This window comes from Schistocerca piceifrons, unplaced genomic scaffold, assembly GCF_021461385.2.
Source record: "Schistocerca piceifrons isolate TAMUIC-IGC-003096 unplaced genomic scaffold, iqSchPice1.1 HiC_scaffold_2166, whole genome shotgun sequence".
NCBI lineage: Eukaryota > Metazoa > Arthropoda > Insecta > Orthoptera > Acrididae > Schistocerca > Schistocerca piceifrons.
In genome coordinates this window covers 1616-19496 of record NW_025728082.1, presented here as the reverse complement: position 1 = coordinate 19496, position 17881 = coordinate 1616, and the positions used below count along the sequence as shown (strand labels likewise).

Here is a 17881-nt window from a genome sequence, read left to right as displayed (position 1 = left end):
TCCATATCTCCTCATTAGTTACATGATCTACCCATCGAATCTTTAGTATTCTTCTGTAGCACTAGATTTCAAAAGCTAGTCTCTTCTTGTCTAAACTGTTTATCATCCATGTTTCACTTCCATTCATGGCTATACTCCACACAAATACTTCCAGAAAAGACCTGTTGTTGTTGTTGTGGTCTTCAGTCCTGAGACTGGTTTGATGCAGCTCTCCATGCTACTCTATCCTGTGCAAGCTTCTTCATCTCCCAGTACCTACCGCAGCGTACATTCTTCTGAATCTGCTTAGTGTATTCATCTCTTGGTCTCCCTCTACGATGTTTACCCTCCACCATGCCCTCCAATGCTAAATTGGTGATCCCTCGATGTCTCAGAACATGTCCTACCAACTGATCCCTTCTTCTAGTCAAATTGTGCCACAAGCTCCTCTACTCCCCAATTCTATTCAATACCTCCTCATTAGTTATGTGATCTACCCATCTAATCTTCAGCATTCTTCTGTAGCACCACATTTCGAAAGATTCTATTCTCGTCTTGTCCAAACTATTTATCGTCCATGTTTCACTTCCATACATGGCTACACTCCATACAAATACTTTCAGAAATGACTTCCTGATGCTTAAATCAATACTTGATATTAACAAATTTCTTTTCTTCAGAAATGCTTTCCTTGCCATTGCCATTCTACATTTTGTATCCTCTGTACTTCGACCATCATCAGTTATTTTGCTCCCCAAACAGCAAAACTCCTTTACTACTTTAGGTGTCTCATTACTTACTGACACTTAAATCTATATTCAGTGTTACCAAATTTCTCTTCTTTAGAAACGCTTTTCTTGCCATTAACAGTCTATGTTTTATATCTGCTCTACTTCAGACATCATCAGTTATTTTGCTGCCAAAATACCAAAACTCATCTTGTAATTCAAGTGTCTCATTTCCTAATTTAATTCCCTCAGCAACACCTGATTCAATTTGAATAAACTCTGTTATCCTTGTTGTGCTTTTGTTGATGTTCATCTTCTATCCTCCTTTCAAAACACTGCCCATTCCATTCAACTGTTCTTCCAAGTCCTTTGCTGTCTCTGACAGAATTATAATATCATTGGTAAACCTCAGAGATTTTATTTCTTCTTCCTGGATTTTAATTCCTACTCCAAATTTCTCTTTGGTTTTCGTTATGGCTTGCTCAGTGTACAGGCTCAATAACATTGGGACAGGCTACAGTCCTGCCTCACTCCCTTCTCAACCACTGCTTCCCTTTTATGTCCCTTTGTTCTTATAATTGTTGTCTGGTTTCTGTACAAGTTGTAAATAGCTTTTGCTCCCCATATTTTATCCCTCCTACATTCAGAATTTCAAAGAGAGTACCCCAGTCACCACTGTCAAAAGCTTTCTTTAAGTCTAGAAATACTATAAAAATAGATTTGCTTTTTGTTACCTATCTCCTATGAGAAGTTGTAGAGTCTGTGTTGCCTTGCGTGTTCCTACATTTCTCCAGAATCCAAACTCATCTTCCCTAAGGTCAGCTTATATCAGTTTTTCCATTCTTGTGTAAAGAACTTAGTTGGTATTTTGCAACCATGACTTATTAAACTGATAGTTCAGTAATATTCACACCTATCAGAACCTGCTTTTTTGGAACTGGAATTACCACAGTCTTCTTGAAGTCTGAGGGTATTTTGCCTGTCTCATACATCTTACATACCAGATGGAAGAGTTTTGGCATGGATGGCTCTCCCAATGCTATCGGTAGTTGTTACAGAATGTCTTCTACTCCCGCAGCCTTGTTTCGAATTAGTTCTTTCAGTGCTCTATCAAATTATTCTTGCAGTACCTTATCTCCTACCTCATCTTCATCTAATATCCTCTACCTCATCTTCATCTATCTCCTCTTCCATTTCTCTAATATTGTCCTGAAGTACAGACTCTCTATATAGTATTTCCACCTTTCAACTTTCCCTTCTTTGCTTAGCACTGGTTTTCCATCTGAGCTCTTGATATTCATATAGCTGCTTCCCTTTTCTCAAAAGGCCTCTTTAATTTTCCTGTAGATGCTATCTATCTTTCCCCTAGTGAAATATGCTTCTAAATTCTTACATTTATCCCCTAGCAATTCCTGTTTAGCAATTTTGCACTTCCTGTCAATCTCATTTTTTAGACATTTGTATTCCCTATTGCCTGCTTCATTTACTGCATTTTATATTTTACTCTTTTGTTAATCAAAATTCAATATCTCCTGTTTTATCCAGAGTTTCTACTAGGCCTTGTCTTTTTACCTATTTGATCCTCTGCTGTCTTCATTATTTCATCTCTAAGGCGACCCATTCATTTTCCACTGTATTCCTTTCCCCTGCTCTTGTTAATCGTTGCCCAATGCTCCCTCTGAAACTATGAAAAACCTCTGGTTCTTTCAACTTGCCCAGGTCCCATCTCCTACCTTTTTGCAATTTCTTATGTTTTCTTCTACAGTTCATATCCAATAAATTGTGATCAGAGTTCGCAACTGCCCCCGGAAATGTCTTACAATTCAAAATCTGTTTCCAAAGTTTATGTTTTACCAGTATATGATCAATACAGTGGTGTCTCCACATGTACAGCCCTCTTTCATGATTCTTAAACCAAGTGTTAGTAATGATTAAATTATGCTGTGTGCAAAATTCTACCAGTCGGCTTCCACTTTCATTCCTTTCCCCATGTCCACATTCATCTATCATTCTTTCTTCTCTTCCTTTTCCTACTATTGAATTCCAGTCCCCCATCACTATCAAATTTTCATCTCCCTTAACTATCTGAATGATTTCTTTTATCTCATCATACACTTCTTCAATCTCTTCACCATCTGCGGAGCTAGTTGGCATACGAATTTGCGCTAGTAGGGTGGGTGAGGGCTTCACATTTGCCTTGGCTACAATAATGCTTTCACTATGCTATTCATAGTAGTTTTCCTGCATTGCTATTTTCTTATTCATTATTAAACCTACTCCTGCATTAACCCTGTTTGATGTTGTATTTGTAACCCCATATTTACCCGACCAGAGGTCATATACCTCCTGCCACTGAACTTCAGTTGTTTCCACTATATCTAACTTTAACCTATCCATTTCCATTTTTAAAGTTTCTAACCTATCTGCCCAATTAAGAGATCCAACATTCCATACTTCGACCTGTAGAATGCCAGTATTGTTTCTCCTAATGACATACTGCTAAGTAGTCTCTGCCCCGAGATGCGAATGGGAAACTACAGTACCTCCAGAATACTTCACTCAAGAGGATGCCATCATCATTTAACCATACAACAGAGTTGCATTCCTTTGGGAAACATGATGACTTAAGTTTTCCCTTGATTTCAGCTGTTTGCAGTACCAGCACAGCAAGGCCGATTTGGTTGACGTTACAGGGCCAGACCAATCAATAATCCAGACTGTTGCACCTGCAACTACTGAAAAGACTATTTCCCCTCTTCAGGAACCACACATTTGTCTTGCTTCTTAACAGATATCCTTCCACTGTGGTTAAACCTACGGTACAGCTATCTGTACAGATAGGTATAGTGTCATAAATGTAAGAAATCTTAATGGTAGTGCAAACAGAGGAAACAAAGAGAGGTGGTGTAGTGATAAGACACTGGACTCCAATTTGAGAGTATGGTGGTTGAAATCTGCATCCACCTAACCATGTTTCAGTTTACCATGCTTCCCCCAAATCTGAGTTGGTCCCTTTGGAAAGGTCATGCATGGCTGGTTTCCTTCTCTGTCCTTCTTCATTCCAGCCTGTGTTTCGTCTTTTTATTTTTCCTTCTTTACCTTGCCACTGACAGGACATTAAATGCTAAACTTCCTTCCTTAATTGTAGCTTTGTACAGTGTTCCAAAAACTGGTTGGCTAATATCCTGCAGCTCTTATAAAGAACTATAGCTTATATCTCTAGGAAATGAGTCAGAAGAACTATAGCTTATATCTCTAGGAAGTGAGTCAGCAAATCCAAGATAACATCATTTGAGGTTAAAGGAGAAAATAAATCTTGTATGTTGCTAAGAAATGCCTACCTCCTTAATCCTTCTTGTCATCATCGGGATCCTTGAGAGTATGCCACTGTGCAATGGGGCGCCGTGGAGATGCAAGCATGTCGGACCAGTGACGAAGTTCAGTACCACTGGCATTGTACCCAAGAACAACCTTACCAATGGGTTCCGAGGTACCAATACGATCATAATCCACCACAGTTATCACCAGCTGCACTTTCTGAAAATTGAAATGAAATATAAAGTTAGTATAATATAAAAATTTAAACAGTATTCCTGATATCAAAGACTCTCAGACAGAATAAGATGATTTCTTTTAAAAATAACTAACATGTATTCCATGAAAATAATTTGAAGTCTATGTATCAAGATGTTCACATTCTGAGGAGATAGAAGACTTCTATGAAGCTAAGAAACATTCAATTGCTGAGCCAGATGCTGTCGCCTGTCCTGTTTCAGAGGAAACCACTCACTCAGCCTGCAAGATCTGAAAGTCACGGAGGGTGGGATTGCTGGTAGTTGGGAGCTCCAACGTTAGGCGTGTCATGGGGCCCCTTAGGGACTTGGCTGACAAGAAGGGAAAGAAATCCAATGTGCACTCTGTGTGCATACCAGGAGGAGTCATTCCAGATGTGGAAAGGGTCCTCCCGGATGCCATGAAGAGCACAGGGTGCAGCCAACTGCAGTTGGTTGCCCACATTGGTACCAATGATGTGTGTAATTTTGGATCAGAAGAGATTCTCTCTGGTTTTGAGTAGCTAACAGAAGTGGTAAAGCTGCTCATGTGCAACATAGTCAACAGGACCGACTGCAGACCTCTGGTACATAGCTGAGTGGAGGGTCTGAATCAGAGGTTCAGACAGTTCTGCAACCATTTAGGCTGCAGATTCCTCGATTTGCGCCAAAGGGTGGTTGGGTTTCGGGTTCTGCTGAATAGGTCAAGTGTCCACTATACACAGGAGGCGGCTACATGGGTAGCAGGGGCTGTGTGGCATGGACTGGGCAGTTTTTTAGGTTAGAGGGTCTCGGGAAAACACAAGAAGGGCTTCAGTCACAAAGGGTGCAGGCCGAACACAGAAAGAATGTAGATACAGGAACCATTGGTATAACAGCTGTAAATTGTCATAGCTGTGTTGGGAAAGTACCAGAGCTCCAAGTGCTAATAGAAAGCACTGATGCTCAAATTGTTATAGGCACTGAAAGCTGGCTAAAGACGGATATAAGCTCAGCCAAAATTTTTGCGAGGAACCTAACAGTGTTCCGAAAGGATAGGCTAAACACAGTTGGCGGTGGCGTGTTTGTTGCTGTTAGAAGTAGTTTAACTTGTTGCAAAATTGAAGTAGATACTTCCTGTGAGTTCGTATGGGAAGAGACCATTGTTGGCAACCAGAATAAAATAATAATAATAGGATCCTTTTACCGACCTCCCAAAAAAAATTCAGATGATACAGTTGCTGAAAGGGTCAAAGAAAACTTGACTTTGATTTCAAACACATACCTGACACATACAATAATAGTTGGTGGTGACTTTAATTTACCCTCAATATGTTGACGAAAATAGATGTTTAACTCCAGAGGTATGCATAAAATATCATCTGAAATTGTGCTAAATGCATTCTCTGAAAATTATTTTGAGCAGTTAGTTCCTGAGCCCACGCGAATAGTAAACGGTTGGGAAAACACACTTGACTTCTTAGCAACAAATAATCCTGAGTTAATAACGAGCATCAAAACCGATACAGGGATTAGTGAACACAGGGTTGTCGCAGCGACACTGAATGTTGTAATCCCCAAATCCTTCAAAAATAAGCGAAAAATATACCTATTCAAAAAAGCAGATAAAATTTCACTTTACGCTTTCCCTGAAAGACAACCTCCACCCATTCCAAATTAACAGTATAAGTGTAGACCAGATGTCACTTGAATTCAAAGAAATAGTATTGGTAGCAACTGAGAGATTTATATCAAATAAATTAACAAACGACGGAGCTGATCCTCCTTGGTACACAAAACAGGTTAGAACACTGTTACAGAAACAATGAAACAAAAATGCCAAATTTAAACAGACGCAAAATCCCCAAGATTGACAATCTTTTACAGAAGCTCAAAATTTAGAGTGGATTTCAATGTGAGATGCTTATAACAGTTTCCACAATGAAACTTTGTCTCGAAACCTGACAGAAAATCCAAAGAGATTCTGGTCGTATGTGAAGTATGTTAGCAGCAAGAAACAATCAATGCCTTCTCTACATGATAGCAATGGAGATAATAGCAAAGACAGTGCTGCCAAAGCAGAGTTACTAAACACAGCCTTCCGAAATGCCTTCAAAAAATATCCGTACCCAAAGACTGGAAAATTGCACAGGTCACACCAATATTAATGAAAGGTAGCAGGAGTAATTCACTAAATTACAGGCCCATATCGTTAACGTCGATGTGCAGCAGGATTTTCAAACATATATTGTATTCAAACATTATGAATTACCTTGAAGAAAACTGTCTACTGACACACAGTCAACGTAGGTTTAGAAAACATCGTTCCTGTGAAACACAACTGACACACAGTCAACATAGGTTTAGAAAACATCGTTCCTGTGAAACACAACTAGCTCTTTTTCACATGAAGTGTTGAGTACTACTGACAAGGGATTTCACACTGATTCTGTATTTCTGGATTTCTGGAAGGCTTTTGACACTGAACCACACAAGCAGCTTGTAGTGAAACTGCATGCCTATGGAATATCATCTCAGTTATGTGACTGTATTTGTGATTTCCTGTCAGAGAGGTCCCAGTTCGTAGTAATTGACAGAAAGTCATCGAGTAAAACAGAAGTAATTTCTGGCATACCCCAAGGTAGTGTTATATGCCCTTTGCTATTCCTTATGTATATAAACGATTTGAGAGACAATCTTAGCAGCCATCTTAGGTTGTTTGTAGACGATGCTGTCGTTTATCAACTAATAAAGACATCAGAAGATCAAAACAAATTGCAAAACGATTTAGGAAAGATATATTGTGGCCAAGAGAGATAAGAAGCCCTCGCCTACCACAGTAGTACAAGTTTATATGCAAACTAGCTCCACAGACAAACGTGTGGTTCCTGAAGAGGGGCAGCAGCCTTTCCTGTAGTTGCAGGGGCAACAGTCTGGATGATTGACTGCTCTGGCCTTGTAACACTAACCAAAATGGCCTTGCTGTACTGATACTGTGAACAGCTGAAAGCAAGGGGAAACTACAGCTGTAATTTTTCCCGAGGGCATGCAGCTTTACTGTATAGTTAAATGATGATGGCGTCCTCTTGGGTAAAATATTCCAGAGGTAAAATAGTCCCCCATTCAGATCTCCGGGCGGGGACTACTCAGGAGGACATCGTTATCAGGAGAAAGAAAACTGGCGTTCTACGGGTCGTAGTGTGGAATGTCAGTTCCCTTAATTGGGCAGGTAGGTTAGAAAATTTAAAAAGGGAAATGGATAGGTTAAAGTTATAGTGGGAATTAGTGAAGTTCGGTGGCAGGAGAAACAAGACTTCTGGTCAGGTGAATACAGGGTTATAAATACAAAATCAAATAGGGGTAATGCAGGAGTAGCTTTTATAATGAACAGGAAAATAGAAATGCAGGTAAGCTACTACAAACAGCATAGTAAACACATTATTGTGGCCAAGATAGATACGAAGCTCTCGCCTACCACCATAGTACAGGTTTATATGCCAATTAACTCCACAGATGATGAAGAGATTGATGAAATATATGATGAGATAAAAGAAATTATTCATACAGTGAAGGGAGACGAAAATTTAATAGTCATGGGTGACTGGAGCTTGATAGTAGGAAAAGGAAGAGAAGGAAATGCAGTAGGTGAATATGGAATGGGAGTAAGGAATGGAGAAGGAAGCTGCATGGTAGAATTTTGCACAGAGCATAACTTAATCTTAGCTAAAAATTGGTTCAATAATCATAAAAGGAGGTTATATACGTGGAAGAAACCTGGAGATACTGACAGGTTCCAGATAGATTATATAATGGTAAGACAGAGATTTAGGAACCAGATTTTAAATTGTAAGACATTTCCAGGGACAGATGTGGACTCTGACCACAATCTATTGGTTATGAACTGTAGATTAAAACTGACGAAACTGCAAAAAGGTGGGAATTTGAGGAGATGGGACCTGGATAAACTGAAAGAACCAAAGGTTGTAGAGAGCTTTAGGGAGAGCATTAGGGAATGAAGGACAAGAATGGGGGAAAGAAATACAACAGAAGAAGAATGGGTTGCTTTGAAAGATGAAATAGTGAAGGTAGTGGAGGATCAAGTAGATAAAAAGATGAGGGATAATAGAAATCCTTGGGGTAACAGAAGAGATATTGAATTTAATTGATGAAAGGATAAAATATAAAAATGCGGTAAATGAAGCAGGCAAAAAGGAATACAAACGTCTCAAAAATGAGATCGACAGGAAGTGCAAAATGGCTAAGCAGGGATGGCTAGAGGGAAAATGTAAGGATGTAGAGGCACATATCACTAGGGGTAAGATAGATACTGCCTATAGGAAAATTAAAGAAACCTGTGAAGAAAAGAGAACAACTTGCATGAATATCAAAAGCTCAGATGGAAACCCAGTTCTAAGCAAAGAAGGGAAAGCAGAAAGGTGGGCCGGCCGGAATGGCCGAGCGGTTCTAGGCGCTACAGTCTGGAACCGCGCGACCGCTACGGTCGCAGGTTCGAATCCTGCCTCGGGCATGGATGTGTGTGATGTCCTTAGTTAGGATTAAGTAGTTCTAAGTTCTAGGGGACTTATGACCTCAGCAGTTGAGTCCCATAGTGCTCAGAGCCATTTGAACCAGAAAGGTGGGAGGAGTATACAGCGGGTCTATTCCAAGGGCAATGTTCTTGAGGACAATATTATAGAAATGGAAGAGAACGTAGATGAAGATGAAACTCTACCATCTAGTGAGCAAGATGTATGAGACAGGCAAAATACCCTAAGACTTCAAGAAGAATATAATAATTCCAATCCCAAAGAAATCAGGTGTTGACAGATGTGCAAATTACTGAACTATCAGTTTAATAAGCCATGGCTGCAAAATACTAACATGAATTCTTTACAGATGAATGGAAAAACTGGTAGAAGCCGACTTTGGGGAAAATCAGTTTGGATTCCGTAGAAATGTTGGAACACGTGAGACAATACTGGCCCTACAACTTATCTTAGAACATAGATTAAGTAAAGGCAAACCTACATTTCTAGTATTTGTAGAGTTAGAGAAAGCTTTTGACAATGTTGACTGGAATACTCTCTTTCAAATTCTGAAGGTGGCAGCGGTAAAATACAGGAAACGAAAGGCTATTTACAATTTGTACAGAAACCAGATGGCAGTTATGAGAGTCAAGGGGCATGAAAGGGAAGAAGTGGTTGGGGAGGGAGTGAGACAGACATCTCATTACTGCAATTTCAAATTTTAACATTTACTTTCATTAGCTTTTTGGGAAAGAACATTTTCCTTGGGTAATACTATATGAATCCATAAACTTCCTCTTACAATCATGGTGTTGAGTAACAGCTGTGAAGAAATTGCTCAAAGATAGTAGTTACACATTATCATACACAAGATGCAGTGGGTATTAATAAACAAGTGAATGGTCAATTTTCAATAACAGCTTTTCTCAGTGGTTTGTAACTCACATATATAGTAAACAAAAATGAAAATCATAAAGCAGTGCACAAATGAAATAATAATTATTAGGTGTTACTGCATATTTGCTACAATTTTTCATGAGTCATTTAAAACTGAAATTCATTAGTGTAAAAAGTATGTACAAACCTGAATTTGTTCAAATGGCACCTCAAAAGTAAATGATTCATTATAGTAAGGGTTTAATGTACACTTCTTGATACTTGTCTTCTTTTTCTTGAGGCGTTTTCCATTCTGCATCAGTGCTATCTTTACATATGGGTCTGTAAAATGAAACAATTGTACTCATAACTATAAAAATAAGCATGTTGACATATAACTCTGTTTACCATGTGTTTGAAGTTATTTTGAGGAATAATGGACATATTTATGACAAGTCCATTTTTGCAGTCAGAAATAATATTAATTTCATTTGTCTATAACGTGAAACATACACACTAGTTAAAACTAGTTACCCTTCTAAGTGAATCAAAGGAAACACCACACACAACTCACTTGGAATAACCCACTTTCACCCAATAAAAGTAATAACCACAGTTTTATAGTTTGTAAAATTACAAGTCTTGTAATTGAAAAAGTTCTTGAAACATTACAAAGGCAGTATTCAGTTTTATAATTTGTAAAATTGCAAGCCTTTTGGTTGACAAAGATCTTGAAACATTATGAACGGCAGTATTCTCACAGAGTGACAGACATAAATATGATTAAAAATCACTGAATAGTAGATGCACTGAATTGTTAACATGCACACAAACAACATTAAAAACTGTCTAGTTTTTGGACAAGTCCTTTCTCAGGAGGCATGTGGTGTATGGGTTAGGAATGTGGGAGGGAGAGGAAGCAGGTGTATGGGATAAAAAGGTACACACAGGCCTGGGTACCAATGAGTTCATGCAGCACACAAAGATGATAATGCAGAAGGCTGGACTGGTAAAGCATTACAGCAGAGGAGGGGGAGACTGTGAGTATGATGTAGTAGGTGCAGGGTGATTGAATTTAAGGTCTTTAGGCAGGATGGAGGTGGGCGTGGGGCAGGGCTATTAACAGGAATTAAGGCCAGGAGGATTACGAGAATGAAGAATATGTTATAAACAAGGAAATCTCAAAAAGAACGTGTTGCAAGGGCAAATTCCAACTAATCAGTTCAGAAAACTTGGTGCTGGGGAGATGGATTCATACAGCACAGGTTTTTAAGCAACCACTGAAACTAAGCATCTGCTCTCAGCAGTGTTTTCTGTCACTAAGTGATTAACGTTGCTCAAGCCATAGACAGAGAGTGACCATTGATTCAGGTGAATAGATGGTTAACGGTTGTGCCCACATATAATGCTGTGAAGAAATTGTAACAATACAGCTGGTATATTTCATGGCTGCTTCTACAGGTGACCCTGCCTGTGATGGGATAGGATAAGCCTAGGAAGAGACTGGAGTAGGATGTGCTGGGCAGGTAGATCACACAGATCTTGCACCTAAGTCTTCTGAAGTGATATGTTACCAATGTGGTGGAGGGTTGGGAGTGTGTGTAGCATAGGGGTAGACCACGATATTGGTTGGGTGGTGTAATACCACTTCTCAGGAGGGGTGGGAAGGATTGTGGTTAATTAAACCTGGGGTAAGTCATTTTATCCAGTCCTATTAAAGCACATTTGATTCAAAACAGCCCATCTAATCAAAAAACATACACCCATTGTCAAAGACTGTAGTGAGACTCACAGGTGATGCTGGAAATAAGAAAACCAGTGTTAATGTAATGGCTGTGTGTGTATAGCGCAAAAGAATAAATGTCAAATACCCTACACTAGATAACATGGAACAGTTTTCTGTTCTTGAACAAAAGTAATCACCTTGTACAAATATTTTTCATTTACATGTTGATAAAATCACAGGCAACCATATTAAAATGATACAATTAAGATACTTATGTGGAACTAGTAAAATAAGCTTTTATAGGAAACTCACTGTTCTGACTTATCAAATTTACCACATCCACGTTGTAAGATGAAGCAGAATATTGCACTGTGACAGTCCAATAAGACGCAGAATCAAGATCACACAGATTAAATTCCAGTACATCCTCCTGACATATTTAACAGCCGGCTTTGTAGAAAATGAAGAAAAGAAGATGAAACAAAAGCTATCTTACCATCTTACTTAACTGCAACTACATGATATCAGTATGGTGCACAAGTACAAATACTTGAGCAAACGGAGAGGGCAGACACAAAAAGCTGAAGATATAAATTTCATATACTCTGGAGAATAGATCTTGTTCATGTTACTTGTTACTGCTGCTGCTGATGGTGGTATTAGCAAGCAAAGCCATGCAAACAGCAGCTCTTCATATGTACAGTAAAAACTGCTGAAGTTCCGGCAAGTTAACAAATTTCTTTCCTCCAAACAACTTCCTCTTTGTCAGAAACAAGTTTGAAAAATTCAATAATATGATGAAAAGTACAGTTTTGACATTAAGCTGATGTTCAGTGATAAATCATAATTTCATTTTGCATAAATCATAAGTCCTATATTGAATGCATAAAAGTATTTGTATCAGAAAGGCCTCATTTCACAACTGAACATCTTTAGGGGCATCTGGAGCCAAGGTTTTCAGTGGCATGTTTTTTTACAAAAATGAATGGATATTTTTTTTCTTTAATGACGTCAGTTACCATTCATTACCATTATTCTAGGAAATGAAACTGACAGTGGACTTGAGTCATCAAATTATGTAGTGCTCCATCAAATTTATAGGATAATGTTTGTGAATGCATAAATTAATCTGTACATATTATTTTGAATTGCAGGCAACCACAGTGAAACCTACACTTTTTTATAAGAAGGCAGAGAAACACCACTCTTGCTCTAGAAAGCTTTGATTTAACAAAAACTTTCTACATCCAGAGTCATATTTTTGCTTCTTATAAAAACCTAAATAAGAATTCAATACATCAACTGGTGGGATATATCTTGCCAAGGATTAAGGCCTATGTGGTTAATATCACAAAATCTCCATAGGCTGCAATGGCAGCAGTCATTTCTGTAGTCATGACTGATATGTAGAAATGCAGACAAGCTGAAAGGCTACTTGATACTTAAGACAAAGTGGTAATTGTATCATTTAATTTACCTCTGTAAAAATGTCACCTCTTGACATATTTCACGGATTTTGTCAACACAGTGTATGTCTATGTCAAGGAAAGTGATCATCTGGCATTGCAATAGTTGAAACTGTAAAGGTTACTTGTGTAAGTAATGCTTTTTTTAATTCTCTCTGCCTGAAAACTTATATGTAAAATCAATGAAGAAGGAAAAAAACAAAAATGCATAAATTTATTGCTGCAAACCAACAGTCAAAGAAAACATTTTACAAAAGTACTACAAATTTTTTTAAATAGGAAAGCTATAATTGTAACCTGAAAGTCCTCCCACGTCCATCTCTTCAGGTTCTTTGCTTCTAAGATGACAACTGTGAGCTTGCCTGCTGTTGGCACATACCGTAGAGAGAAGCAGATGTCTCCCAGCTTGTTTTCCTGTTAGCATTAAATTCATTAAACATCATCTTAATGCTGAAAACTGACTAGTATGTCTTCCAGGCTGGTAGTATTTGCTTTACAGTAAATGAATGGTTGATCTTTATCAGTGAAATGATGTGGTCATAAAAAATGTAGTTTCTTCCATACCTCTTTTGCAGACCCAAGTAGACAGGGGAAAAAGAAATAGGTGGCATGTCTTATGTGAGTATAGAGAATACTATACTCAGAAAAGAGAACATGATAGAAACAGAAAATACAGATTTTCAACATGATATCACTGAAGTACACACATGGCACAAGTCTAAGAGGCAAAGCTAAAAAACTAATAGGCTGTTGGGCCTACCTTTGTGTTTAACGTAGATAACCCATTAGAGCTTCATGAACAAGTGGCAGTAGCCTACATGTTTTCATCACACTATGGTATTGTTATTGTTGCTAGAGTGATTTTCTATGTAGCTAAGGCTCCATTGTGACCCATGAATGTTACATGGTGCTTCAGTCAAAGTTTAAAGTGCATAACTCACTGAGTTCTACCCAATCTTCAAACTACAAGGTATAATAGTATTAATATACTCCCAGATGGAAAAATGATGTCCTCCAAATTTTTTCCACACTGTGGGAAGCATATTATTATTCAAATACGAGGATGTGTAGAAAAATAATGCCACTGAATTTTTTATTTGTAAGTTCTTAAAGCTTTTTAGATAAAATAAATGTTAAATCATTCTGCATCTTTATTCTTCATGTCTACTATTTGCAGCCCTCTGCCGGAAAAGGGCTCTGAATGGTAGCATGGTGGTGTGTACCATAACTATGTCATGCATGCTGTAATCAAGCTTCGAATTCAAAGAGTTCATCCACACATGGTGCAACCTCTCCTTCAGTGTGACAATGCCAGGCCACATGCAAGTGCTGTGAAATATGCAATATTTTGATGCCTTGGGCTCCCTGTCATTGGTAATCTTCCATACAGTGCCAATGTGGCCCCATTGGATTTTTGTCCATTTCTGAAACTTAGAGAATACCTTCAAGGATTTCACTTTGATAGTGATGAAGTGGTGCAAGCAGAGATGAGGTGGTTGTTCCATCAACAAAGTCAAACATTCTACAGTGATGGTATCAAGAAACTGGTCTCTTATTGGGGGAAATATCTTCATCACCAAGGTGACTACATACAGAAATAAATATGTAGACATGAAGAATAAATATGTAAAATGTTAATAATGCTTGGTTTATTTAAAAAGCAATAAGAGTTATCACATAAAACATTCTAAGGCCCTGCTTTCCAACACGTCCTCATATTTTGATGCAGTCAGAGCTCATCAATACATTGTATAAAAGTAATGGTGAGGTCACAGTTTTTTTGGGAAATGGGTGTATGGCCCCCCTCCCCCGTCCCCCCTCCATGGAAAGACACAGACCATCAAAATTCGATTTTGTTATAACATACACTGATAAAATTCATTTAACAGCATTGAAAAACTTCTTCAAGGCAGTTTGCACCTTCCAGGACGTGTGCTGTTACTAAGTAATATTGAAACTAACTTAGCCTAAGCACATAAATGTGGTTCCAATGGGTTATCATGTGTCACATACAGTGCAAACATCTATAGTAAGGAAGTTCAAGGCAAAACACTGACAACATCATGGCCACCATGACATTTTCACAGCTATGGAGCCTATAAGCCCATGTTGTGTCAATGTTGATGTCACTCCCTAAATAAATTACTTTACAACGTAAACAAGATTAATTAAATCCATCTTGGAGGTTGAGAAGAACAGGTACTGTTTCTCATGTCCATGTGCAGAAGCAGTATGTTGGCACTCTGTGCCATGGAGCCTAAATGATACATAATTCCAGTGACTAGCTGCCACCATCTGTGTCAGTGATATGGACATTTGACAATGCTTGCACACAGAGCAAGTAATGTAGGTGATAACTGATTGAAGTGAAAAGCACACTTGGTTTTGACACACAACAAGTGAGAGTACTAAGAAAGTACTGATGACACATGGTGTCAAAGATAAGCATGTATAAACAGAACAGAAGACTGCATTCCTACTGTAATTTGAATATTGCCTCTATAAAAACCAGTTAGCCTTTCACCAATAATGGAAGACTTTTCCAGTATTTAATGGTTATGAAACTGCCTCTAAGGATCATAATCAAATCATAAGTGTAACAGGAGTTCAGGACACTCTTTAATAAATACACTGATCAGCTGAACATTAATTATGACCACCTGCCTAATAGCTGGAATGTCCACTTCTGGCATGGATAACAGTGGTGACACACCTTGTCATGGAAGCACTGAGCCTTGGTAGGTCCCTGGAAGGAGTTGGCATCACATCTGTGCACACAGGTCACCTAATTCCTTAAATTCTGGGGAGGGGAGCGACGACTCTGATGCCACATTCAATCACATCACATATGTGTTCAATCGGGTTCAGATCTGGTGAGTTGGGGGGTCAGCACATCAATTGGAACTCACCACTGTGTTCCTCAAACACAATCTGTCACACTTCTGGTCTTCTGACATGGTGCATTTTCTTGTTGACAAATGCCCCTGCCGTCGAGAAACATTATCATCATGAAGGGGTGTATGTGGTCTGCAACCAGCATACAACACTCCTTGGCCTTCGTGTTGTCTTGCATGAGCTCCACTGGATCCGTGGATGCCCACATGAATGTTTCCTAGAGCATAATGGAGTTGCCGCTAGCTTGTCTCCATCCTGGATCTCAGGTGTCAAGGAGCTGTTCCCCTGGAAGACGACAGATTTGCACCCTTCCATCGGCATGACGAAGAGGTATTGGGATTCATCAGACCATGCAATGTTCTGCCAGTGCACCAACCTCCAGTGCTGATGGTCATGTGCCCATTCCATCCATAGCTGCTGATATCATGGTGTTAACACTGGCACATGCACGATCACCAGCTGCAGAGGCCCATTGTTAGGAGCGTTTGATGTGCACTGTGTGTTCAGACAAACCTGTAATCTGCCAAGCATTAAAGCCTGATGTTAATTCCACCACATTTCACTGCCTGTCCTATTTTTACCAGTCTGTCCAGCCTACAACGTCCGACACCTGTAATGAGGGGTGGGTGGACACCCAACCCCATGATTTCTGGACATGGTTTCACCTTCCTGTTGCCACACGTTGAAGATGCTCACCACAGTGCTCCTTGAACACCTGACAAGTTGTGAAGTTTCCAAAATGCTCATGCCAAGCCTCTAGCTTATCACAATCTACCCTTGGTCAGACTAGATAGATTGCGCACCTTCCCCATTCTACACACAGACAGCACACTCACTGACACTACTACATGCACCATGCGTGTGTCTGACTAGCGGTTATTCCTCGCCTGGATGGGTTTATATTGGTAGTAGGTTGGTGGTCATATTCATTCTGGCTGATCAGTTCATGAAAAGCTCTTCATGAAATGAATACCTTCATCAATTTCTGTCTTAGACATTTTCTCTCATTCTTGCAACTAATAGAGGAACTGCAGAGAAAAGTAAATTAGCTGGGCCTTAAATCAGGTGCAATATTTTGAATACTGAATATGAAGTTATTAATCGAATAATGACACACAGATTCCTGATTATCATTAAAAAAGTAAATTATGACAATAACAGAAATTTTTGAAGTTGAACTTCTTATTTAAAGAGAGAAAATAAAATCTGCTGTGGCTTGAGAATATCATAGCTGATAAATGAAAATGCTATGAATGAGACAAAAAGGGGATGATAAATCTTGATGAGGGAGGGACAAGCAGGGTACTAAGGGAAAGTTAGTTGTGAAAGAAGAAATATTGCTAAATCTACAGAATAAATTACTATTGGAAAGTCTCAGATACTGTGATACAGAGCATTATAGAATGTGACTTGTGGAACATGGCTGTTCATTATACCAGCTTGCACGCTGGATCCTTTCATCTGTCACTGTTGCTTTTAGGGTTGCCCTCAAACATCTGTTGAGACTGGGATTTTATTAAACCTCCTTCAAGTTCCTCACCCTTTTGTCATTAACATTTTACTTCACATTGGTTAGCCAACCTCCTTTTCCTGTATTAAATGACCCTTTACAACATTTGTTTATTCCACTCCTTAGTTTTTTCTTCTCCTGTCTACATTCTCTTTTTTTACTTCTTGCATCTGCTACATTTCTGCTATTTTCATTCGACCCTCCCCCCCCCCCCCCCCCCCTTTCACATCTTACCACTATCCCATCATTATTTTCTTCTTCTGGATGCACCAAATCTTTTCTTCTGCATCCTACAGCTTTCTTACTAATTTCTGGCTTTTTCTGATTTCCTATGTTCTGCCTGAAATCATTCACTAATGATTTTATCTCTTTCACTAATTTTTTTCCATGTTCTGTATTCATGGCATTCTTTTTATTAATGATGTTGCTGCTTTTTTAATTTGCTAGTTTTACTTGTTTATCACACTTGATCTGTCTAATTAATGAGCTGATTAAATGTTGTTATTATAATTCTTTTTAATACAGATAATTATTGTGATTTCAGATTATTTGTGTTTAGTCAAGAAGGATGCAAGATGAGGTTGATGAGGAAATACTTTCAATCAGTAAAAGTCTTGGTAAGATCTTCACCCAATGCCTCCTCTT

At 38.8% G+C, this 17881-nt stretch overlaps 1 protein-coding gene across 1 annotated transcript in view; it reads right to left on the bottom strand.

Moving 5' to 3' along the window:
• The window catches only part of LOC124742163 (synaptotagmin 1-like), a 49625-nt gene extending 36467 nt beyond the window's left edge, over nt 1-13158 (bottom strand). Inside the window, exons 1-3 of the mRNA XM_047248754.1 lie at nt 13129-13158; nt 9848-9981; nt 4049-4244 (exon numbers count right to left, since the gene is read on the bottom strand). Of these exons, the coding sequence (XP_047104710.1) occupies nt 4053-4244; nt 9848-9981; nt 13129-13150 (348 nt within the window). The 5' untranslated portion in view covers nt 13151-13158 and the 3' untranslated portion in view covers nt 4049-4052. The remainder of the gene's footprint in view (nt 1-4048; nt 4245-9847; nt 9982-13128) is intronic.
• Nucleotides 13159-17881: the final 4723 nt, after the last annotated feature.